The sequence below is a fragment of the Odocoileus virginianus genome, chromosome 17, assembly GCF_023699985.2.
Source record: "Odocoileus virginianus isolate 20LAN1187 ecotype Illinois chromosome 17, Ovbor_1.2, whole genome shotgun sequence".
Lineage (NCBI taxonomy): Eukaryota > Metazoa > Chordata > Mammalia > Artiodactyla > Cervidae > Odocoileus > Odocoileus virginianus.
In genome coordinates this window covers 19,697,561-19,706,013 of record NC_069690.1, presented here as the reverse complement: position 1 = coordinate 19,706,013, position 8,453 = coordinate 19,697,561, and the positions used below count along the sequence as shown (strand labels likewise).

Here is an 8,453-nt window from a genome sequence, read left to right as displayed (position 1 = left end):
CCTCATCCAAGGGTCCCCAGAGCATCCTCGGGCCCTCTCCTCGGTGGTGTGCGGACGTGCAGTCCCACAGCCCCGGCTTGCCGGGACTGGCTAAATTGGGAGTGTGATTGTAGCAGGAATGCAGCGCGAAGGCATCTGATCTCGCGCGGCCGCCGGCTCTAAGGAAAGCGCGGCCCTTCGTAGGCTCGCTCTCTTAGCGCCCAGCTCTAAGGTCTGGGAACCTGGGCCTCCCCAGTTCACCCGGTAGGCGCGGAGCCCGGAGAAGGATCGCGCACAGCCCGCGAGCACACACGCAAAATTACTTTGGACGCTTCTCCCAGGCCGCCGGACGGGTCGCGCAGCGCTCGACTTTCCCGCCGCTGGAGGGGCGGGGCCCGTGTGGCCCCGCCCCGCCGGAGGCCCCGCCTCCGCAGGTTGATGGCAGCGGCAGCTGGGACTGCAGCGGCGCCCGGCCCCGGGAGTCGCAGGCAGCGGCCGGATCGCGCAGCCAAACGCCCGGGCCCCAGACGCCGCGGACACCCAGAGAGGCAGTTCCGGCGCCCTGACGCCTCCCTCGGCCTCCAGCGCACCCCCAAGCCCCTCCGCAGAGAAGTCGCAGCGTGAGCGCCCCTCGGCCGGCCCAGGACCAGGTACTCCCCGCCGCCGCCGCAGCCAGTGGATCAGGCAGGGGGTCTGGAGGGAACAGAGGTCTGCGCCTCTCACCCCCCCAGCCACCAAATTCGGTCCCGGGCGGGGCGCACTTGGCGTCTATATTTGGCCGGACAGCGGCCCGCGCGCCCGCAGGGCGCAGACACCTCGTCTCGCAAGAACGCAGTGCCGGGGCCGGAGTAGGGTGCGAGGAGGCCGGAGGCCAGGCCTGAGGCCGGGGGCTGCAGGAGCGGCTTGAAGGGCACAAGGATGCCCGGTGCTGGGGAGGGGCAGGAGGCAGTGGCTGCCGCTTGGGAAGCGCTCGGTGTGGTCCCTGGGGAAGAGCTGAGTGCAAGCTCCTAGCGGGAGAAGAGGCACCTCACCCTCCCCATTCCACTTGTGAAAATCCGGCTCTGGCCCGGGGAGGGGTTCGAGGACCCCACACGCAAGAGTTTAGCAGGAGAGAGGACCCAGAGGAGAAGTGGGACTGAAGTATGGCGGGCAAAAGCCAGAACACCGCGGTGAGGGCCTCTTAGAGAAGCCGGTGGAGAGGGGTGGGAAGAGATCCACCTTACAGCGCGTTCCTCCCACTCCCACCCCACCCCCGACAGCATGGGAGGAGACTGATGACAGCGGAGCCGGAAGGACTCGGGTTAGCCGACAGGAGGGACTCCTCCTTGGCAAGTTTTTAGGAAAAGGCAAACCCCATTCGCCTTACCTATGCCAGAGAGGCTGAGCTTAGCATCTTGGGGGGCTGCAGTCCTAGCCCCACAAATGGCCTTAAGCCAGGAAGTCTCTGATTCTGGACAAGACGCCTCTGGGAGATAAACCACTTCGGTGAAGAGACGCTCACCCAAGGCTGGCAGCCGGAGGGCAGCCTGGTGTTGCGGCTCCTCCCAAAACCGCTTGAACGTCCAGGAAGCTTCCACTCTCGACACCAGTCTAAGGGGCGGTTTTCTAAGGAGAAGTCAGGTCCCAAATCCAAGTCCCTCGAACTCAGCGAAGAACTTTCCCATATATTAATCACCTTGAAGACAACGCCTTGCTTCTAGGACCAGACTCTATATTAATTTATACCTGACTCTTGGCAAGATAATCCTTCTCACTTGCCACTCCCCCAACTCTTCCTCCCTCCCACAGCTACAGGACTAAGGACCAAAAGCATTTCTGGGCACTGAGATCCTCCATCTCTGCCCCCAGCTATGAGCCGGCGCGTGGTTCGGCAGAGCAAGTTCCGCCACGTGTTTGGACAGGCGGCAAAGGCTGACCAGGCCTACGAGGACATCCGTGTGTCCAAGGTCACATGGGACAGCTCCTTCTGTGCCGTCAACCCCAAATTCCTGGCCATTATTGTGGAGGCTGGGGGTGGAGGTGCCTTCATCGTCCTGCCTCTGGCCAAGGTGAGGGATGAGGGGAAGGAAGCAGGTGGACACTGACTGCGACTCCTGGGGACTCCAGACAGCAGCCTGTGTCCTCACTTAGCTCCATTCCTAATTCAGCAGGGCAGTCTAGGCAGACTGACTGCTCCCTACCCCCCAATCGCTTGGGACCGATTGGGAGGCTCCCTCACCCCTCCCAGAAGAGCAGCATCACATTGGTCCCCACCCACGCACAGCCCATCCCTTCTCCTTGCAGCACGCTGTACCCAGCAGGGACCTGGAGGGGGTGATGGATAGTTGGGAAGCAGTGGAGTCAGGACCTGGCCAGATTCTGTTCCTATTCTCCTGATGCCACACCCCTTCGTGTTTTTGGCCTCTGGATCTTTGTACCCAGCCCAGGGTGACTACTGGATTAAATCACACCCCAGAGCAGCACAGTGAGGACAGGGTCACGCTCTATCCAGAATCCTTGGCTGCCTCCCCCATTCTGGTTCTTGCAGTGAGGTAGAACGAGAGCAAAAGGCAGGGGGACATGACATATCAGGCCAGAGCCTCCAATACTCCAGGGATGGGGGCCAAGCAATGACCATCACCTTTACTGAGTAGCCTTGAGCCCCTCAGCCATCCCTACCCATAGGCTGTCCACTCCAAGGCATGACCTTGACCTGGACTCTGGCCCCTACACCTTGTTAGGGGAGGCCCCACAGGTGGCAAGGTCAGGATGAGGCCTGACAATAGCCAGTGACTCACTCCAAGACAATGCAGACGCCATCCAAGGACATCATCCCCAGGGCTCAAATTTCAGCGGGAGCCACCCCCTCCCCCAGTACAACCACCATTCCAGTGCCACACGGCCACCCCTCTACCCTGCTGCCTGGTCTGGGTCGATGCCAGCCCCTGCAAAGGCCTCAGAGCCCCCACAAACATACCATAAAGATTAAAAATAGATGGGCCTCAGCTCAGGTTGGGAGATAGCAGGCACGAGGAATGCCTGCTGCTTGTGGTTCCAAGGTAAAGCCAGTGACCAGGGAGAGATCTGCCCAGTGAGGCTAGGAAGGAGTTGTGCAGCCCTGCACTGCATATAACCTTACCTTGACCTAGTCCAGCAGGGGTTTCCCAGAGATATTTCAGTTGCAGGGGACAGGCGGAAGAGCAGCATCCTCCAAGGAGGTGTCCTTGGAAGAGCACTGGGCTGAGAAGTTAAGTCTTGGCTCTAGCAGTATCTTGCTGTGCGTCCTTGGTTAAGTTATCTTACCTCTCTGCATCTGATGCCTTGATAGTAAATGACTTAGACTCCGCCTTCAGGGACGTAGAGGAAGCAGGGTGGCTGGATTTGGAGGAGCAGAGAGGGGGGTGAGTTCTGCAAAGAGCAACAAATAACAGACAGTTGAGATGTAAACAGGTCCACTCCCAACCCCCTGAAAACACACAGGAGAATAGCCCCACGTCTCCTTCTCTGACCCCCGCAGACAGGGCGAGTGGATAAGAACTACCCACTGGTCACTGGGCACACTGCCCCTGTGCTGGACATTGACTGGTGCCCGCACAATGACAACGTCATCGCCAGTGCCTCAGACGACACCACCATCATGGTAGGCACCAGGTGGATGCTGCTGGGCTGTGGGGCAGGGGAGGCGGGGAAGGCGGCCTCACCTGTGCTTTGTAAGGTGGTAAGGGAGGTGCTGAGTGCCAGGGCCTGCCCTGCCCAGCTCCCAGGCTATTTTCAGCTACATGCCCACCCCCTCCCAGGATGCACTGCTTAGGACTAATTATAGCCGTGGCTACCTTGGAGCCTGAAGAGCAGGGGGGCAGTGCTCTTAAGTCTCCCTTCTCAGGGGAGTAGGGAGGTCTCTGGAGAGCTGACAGCGCCCCCTCCTGGCTCCCAGCAGTTTCTGCCCCAGGCAGGCACCATCACATGTCCTGCATCTGACCCTTACCGCCCAAGAGAGCTGGTAGAGTTGAGGTGGGGGTGGGGGATTAGGGAAAGAAGTGAAGAAGTAAAATCTCTCAGTCGTGTCCTATTCTTTGCGACCCCATGAACTGTAGCCTGTAACCCCATGAACAGGCTTCTCTGTCCATGGGATTTTCCAGGCAAGAATACTGGAGTGGGTTGCCATTTCCTTCTCCAGGAAGTAGGGGAGGGGCAGTGATGAAGCTGGCTCCTCATCCGACCTACCCTACGCCTTTTCCTTCCACCCAGGTGTGGCAGATTCCAGACTATACCCCTGTGCGCAACATCACAGAGCCCATCATCACACTGGAGGGCCACTCCAAACGTGTGGGCATCCTTTCCTGGCACCCCACTGCCCGGAATGTCCTGCTCAGTGCAGGTCTGGGGGGCTAGGAAGGGGTCCTACCATAGGTCGGGAATGGGGGGAGTGGCAAAGGCGGGGCCCAGGTGATGGTGACTGGCCATTCTGGGCAGGTGGTGACAATGTGATCATCGTCTGGAACGTGGGCACTGGGGAGGTGCTCCTGAGTCTAGACGACATGCATCCGGACGTCATCCACAGCGTGTGCTGGAACACCAACGGGAGCCTGCTAGCCACCACCTGCAAGGACAAGACCCTGCGAATCATCGACCCGCGCAAGGGCCAGGTGGTGGCGGTGAGTGCCTGGCCTGGCCACTCCCCAGCCCCTACGTCAGGGGGCAGCTGTCAGGCCTCTGTACCCGCCCTCCCCTAAGCCCTGCTTCCAGCGCTCACCTTCTCCACCTCGATCCCAGATCCCAGTCCTCCCTTTAGCCCCCTGCCCTAAGTAAGCCCCCAGCCCCGCTAGTCTCCGCCCAGTTCCTGTTTCCTCCCCTTCCCTGCATCTCAGCAGCCCAGAGGAGGGCTGCCCTATTCGTGACCGAGGAGGGGAGAAGCTGCAAACTCTATCCTCCCACCAGACCTTGCATGACCCTGAGCCCCCGGACCCCTCTCCTCCCAACCGGCACGCCTTCTTCCCGGGTCTGAGCCCAACCCTGGCTCGAGAACAGGCCCCTTTCCAACCTAGTTGACCCGCCGGGCGGAGGGTTGGGGGCCATCCCCGCGCGTTGTCTATCCCAGCTGGGTGGCCTGCGAGGGCGGCGGCACCGGCCTCACCAGCCTCAATCTAACCCGGGGCGCGGGCTGCGCGGGACACTGCACGTCGGCGCGGAGGGCGCGCGTCCAGCGCGGCGGGGCCGGGCGGAGCAGCGCGCGCTCTAACCCACTAACCCCGCGAGCAGGAGCGAGCCCGGCCTCACGAGGGCGCCCGCCCGCTGCGGGCCGTCTTCACCACAGACGGGAAGCTGCTCAGCACCGGCTTCAGCAGGATGAGTGAGCGGCAACTCGCGCTCTGGGACCCGGTAGGCCAGGCCGCGCCGGGCGCACGCGCTCGCTCCTTCGCTGGGTCAGCTGGGAGCGCCCTCCCCGGCCGTGGCCCGCGCCCAAGAGAGCCGAAGCGGAGCGGGGAGCTCCGGTCTGGGAAGAGCCTGGCTGCGCTCCGGGGAAGCCCGCAGACATCTCCCCTGCCCTGAGGGCGTTTAAGGGCTCAGCATCTGCAGAGAGACGCGCGCGCCCCGCGCTCTCCAGGCCTGGGGCCACGCAGGGGGGGCCCGGGAAACTGAATATTTAGGGCCCCCTTTGTCTCCGCCCCCGCCCTCACACCCCAGTCAGCAAGTTGTTTGCCCGGCCCTCCAGGCTCCCCGGGGCAGGCAGCTGGGTGACGCCTCTCCCTGTCTCCCCCTCCCCTCCCCCAGGAGAGGTTTGCGGCCCACGAGGGGATGAGGCCCATGCGGGCCGTCTTCACGCGCCAGGGTCATATCTTCACCACGGGCTTCACCCGCATGAGCCAGCGAGAGCTGGGCCTGTGGGACCCGGTAACGCAGCTGGACGCTTGGGGTGTGTGCCCCGGGGACTGGCATCACGGGGGAGGGGCCAGGCGCCCCCCACCCGCAGGGCATGCCCACCTGGACAGGGCTGGAGGCTGCTGCCCCCTTGGCAGCGCCTGCCATCCCCACACCCACCCCTCTGCCCAGTTTTGCTGCGTCGCCTGAAGGAGCCCACGCTGGCGCCCCCACCTGGTGATGCCCAGTCCCTGGGGGTGGTTTGCAGTGACTGCATGCGGCGGCGCAGGGGGTCTAGGTGCGGGGACCAGGAGTGGTGTCCAGAGGTGGGCTCTGCAGTTCCGTCACCAGAGCTGCCTTGGGAGTGCGAGGGCGTCAGGGAGGGCAGGCAGCGGCCAGGAGCTTCGGGGCATCCGGAAGCGGCACCGAGGTCAGGATGGGGCTGGCTGTTCACGCCTCCTGTGCTTGGGCAGAACAACTTCGAGGAGCCAGTGGCGCTGCAGGAGATGGACACAAGCAACGGGGTCCTACTGCCTTTCTACGATCCCGACTCCAGCATCGTCTACCTGTGCGGAAAGGTGCTGGCAGCCGGGAGGGGAGAGGAGGGGGCCGGACGGAGATGAGGGGGCCCGCCCGGTACGGCTCTGAACCGACTGGCTTTGCAGGGCGACAGCAGCATTCGGTACTTTGAGATCACCGAGGAACCGCCCTTCGTGCACTACCTGAACACCTTCAGCAGCAAGGAGCCGCAGAGGGGCATGGGCTTCATGCCCAAGCGGGGACTCGATGTCAGCAAGTGCGAGATCGCACGGTCAGCAGCTTTGCCCTTCCTGCTCACCTGCCTCTGTCCCCACGTCCCATCCGGGAAGACGCGGGGGCTTCCCCAGGCGTGTAATCTTTGGAAAGGAGTGGGCTGGGTTGGGAGGTTGGGGTCAAACAGACTCGTTTCCACTGCCAGCCCCAACGCTACACACTTGACATTCTCTGAACTTCAGTTTCTTAACCTGGTAAGGATGATAAACACCCTCTGAGAAGCGTTTTACCAGTTGGATGTGTTTCAAGTGCAATGCATCGTAGGCGCCCAGCAAATGTTGGCCGCTAACTCCTTGGTTAGGGAAGGGAGTGGGAGCCTGAGCGGGTGCTGATCCCCGTTCCCTTTTAGGTTCTACAAGTTGCACGAAAGAAAATGTGAACCCATCGTCATGACTGTGCCCCGCAAGGTGAGTTGATTGCGAAAGGGGTGGGCAGAGCTCCGAGGCGGAAAGGAGCGGAGGAGGCCGGGCACTCCGCTTGTTCTTCTGTCTCCCTACCCCCGCAGTCAGACCTGTTCCAGGACGACCTTTACCCAGATACACCCGGCCCAGAGCCGGCCCTAGAAGCGGATGAATGGCTATCAGGTCAGGACGCCGACCCCGTGCTCATCTCGTTGAGGGACGGTTACGTGCCTCCCAAGCACCGCGAGCTCCGTGTCACCAAGCGCAACATCCTGGACGTGCGCCCGCCCTCCGGTCCTCGTCGCAGCCAGTCAGCCAGCGATGCCCCCTTGTCGGTAAGGCTCCGCCCGGCTCCACCGAGGCCCAATACACAGCCCCCTACCGCCCCGCGCCCAACACCGCCTCTCTGGTCCTCTGCGCCCCGCAGCAGCACACCCTGGAGACGCTGCTGGAGGAGATTAAGGCCCTGCGAGAGCAGGTGCAGGCCCAGGAGCAGCGCATCACATCTTTGGAGAATATGCTGTGCGAGCTGGTGGACGGCACGGACTAGCGCAGCGCCGCCGGGGAGCTCCACGCCCGGAGGCACGGCGGGGCGGAGCACCAGCGCACCCGCCCGGCCCGACTTTGGGTCCGGAGCTCCGCACTCCGCCCCTCTAGGCCTGGGCGGGGACTGGGGAGGGAACTCCGCCCTTGGCGGGAGTCCTGGACAATTGCAGAGACTCGCGTCCGTCTGGCGCCCGCCTGGCTGCGTACCTCGTCCGGGATTTAGGCAGGAGCTGGCCTTGGAAAGCCCGGGTTGACGGGGCCTCAGCAATGGTGCTGTACCGCAGGCAGTGTCCCCTTTGTTCCTCGCCCAGGGCAGAGCAAGTGCTTAGTGTTAGCGCAATGCTTGGAGATGGTGGGGAGCTTGGGCCTGACCTCAAAGGGGTAGCGATTCGACGGGTCTCCCCAGACTGGGGGAAATTACAACGCTTCTCCCTCTAATCAGCTCACTTGACCCCACCACCCTGAGTGGTCAACTGAACGGGCATCGCCCCAGTTCTACAGACAGACAAACGTAGCTCCAGTCCCCCGGGCTACACCCAGTAGTCCATGGCAGAGGGCTCCCTTCCTTCTCCCCACCTGCAGGGGAGAGGGCGGCTTCCTCGTGCCACTTCCACAGGAGAACCAACCAGAAAACTGGCATGAAGAAGCAGGTTCCACCTCCACCACACACACACACACACAGCTCCCAGCCCTCTGCTGTGGCCTTGACTCTAGAAGGAAAACAAGATGTTCTGAATGAAACATTTTATCAAGTGCTCAGTCTCTGCCTCCTGCATGGGTGGGAATGTGAGACCCTCAGCCTCTGTAAATGCCACCGCCAGAATCCCGGAGGCCCTGACAGATGAAACCCTCGGCTCAGGACCCACCAGAAGTCCT

At 62.3% G+C, this 8,453-nt stretch overlaps 1 protein-coding gene across 4 annotated transcripts; it reads left to right on the top strand.

The window, feature by feature from the left end:
* The first annotated feature begins 290 nt into the window (after window positions 1-290).
* CORO6 (coronin 6) lies at window positions 291-8,332 on the top strand. 4 transcript variants are annotated; one of them, XM_020911796.2, is made up of 11 exons: window positions 291-629; window positions 1,768-2,027; window positions 3,476-3,598; window positions 4,207-4,336; window positions 4,432-4,613; window positions 5,731-5,850; window positions 6,291-6,395; window positions 6,483-6,628; window positions 6,980-7,037; window positions 7,136-7,366; window positions 7,459-8,332. In XM_020911796.2, the coding sequence occupies exons 2-11, from the start codon at window positions 1,830-1,832 to the stop codon at window positions 7,579-7,581; spliced, it is 1,416 nt and encodes a 471-aa protein (XP_020767455.1). In that variant the 5' UTR covers window positions 291-629; window positions 1,768-1,829; the 3' UTR covers window positions 7,582-8,332. The 4 variants fall into 4 exon arrangements, with proteins under 4 accessions (XP_020767455.1, XP_070334902.1, XP_070334903.1 ...); XM_070478801.1 differs by lacking the exon at window positions 5,731-5,850 and adding an exon at window positions 5,218-5,337 and having other exon boundaries at window positions 292-629; XM_070478802.1 differs by lacking the exons at window positions 1,768-2,027; window positions 5,731-5,850 and adding an exon at window positions 5,218-5,337 and having other exon boundaries at window positions 294-629.
* Window positions 8,333-8,453: the final 121 nt, after the last annotated feature.

Excerpts from the sequence above, each read along its gene's own strand:
- CORO6 (XM_020911796.2), top strand. The coding sequence starts at position 1,830 with ATGAGCCGGCGCGTGGTTCGGCAGAGCAAGTTCCGCCACGTGTTTGGA. Across the intron at positions 2,028-3,475 it reads TCGTCCTGCCTCTGGCCAAG|ACAGGGCGAGTGGATAAGAA; the intron begins GTGAGGGATGAG and ends TGACCCCCGCAG. Across the intron at positions 7,038-7,135 it reads TCATGACTGTGCCCCGCAAG|TCAGACCTGTTCCAGGACGA; the intron begins GTGAGTTGATTG and ends CTACCCCCGCAG.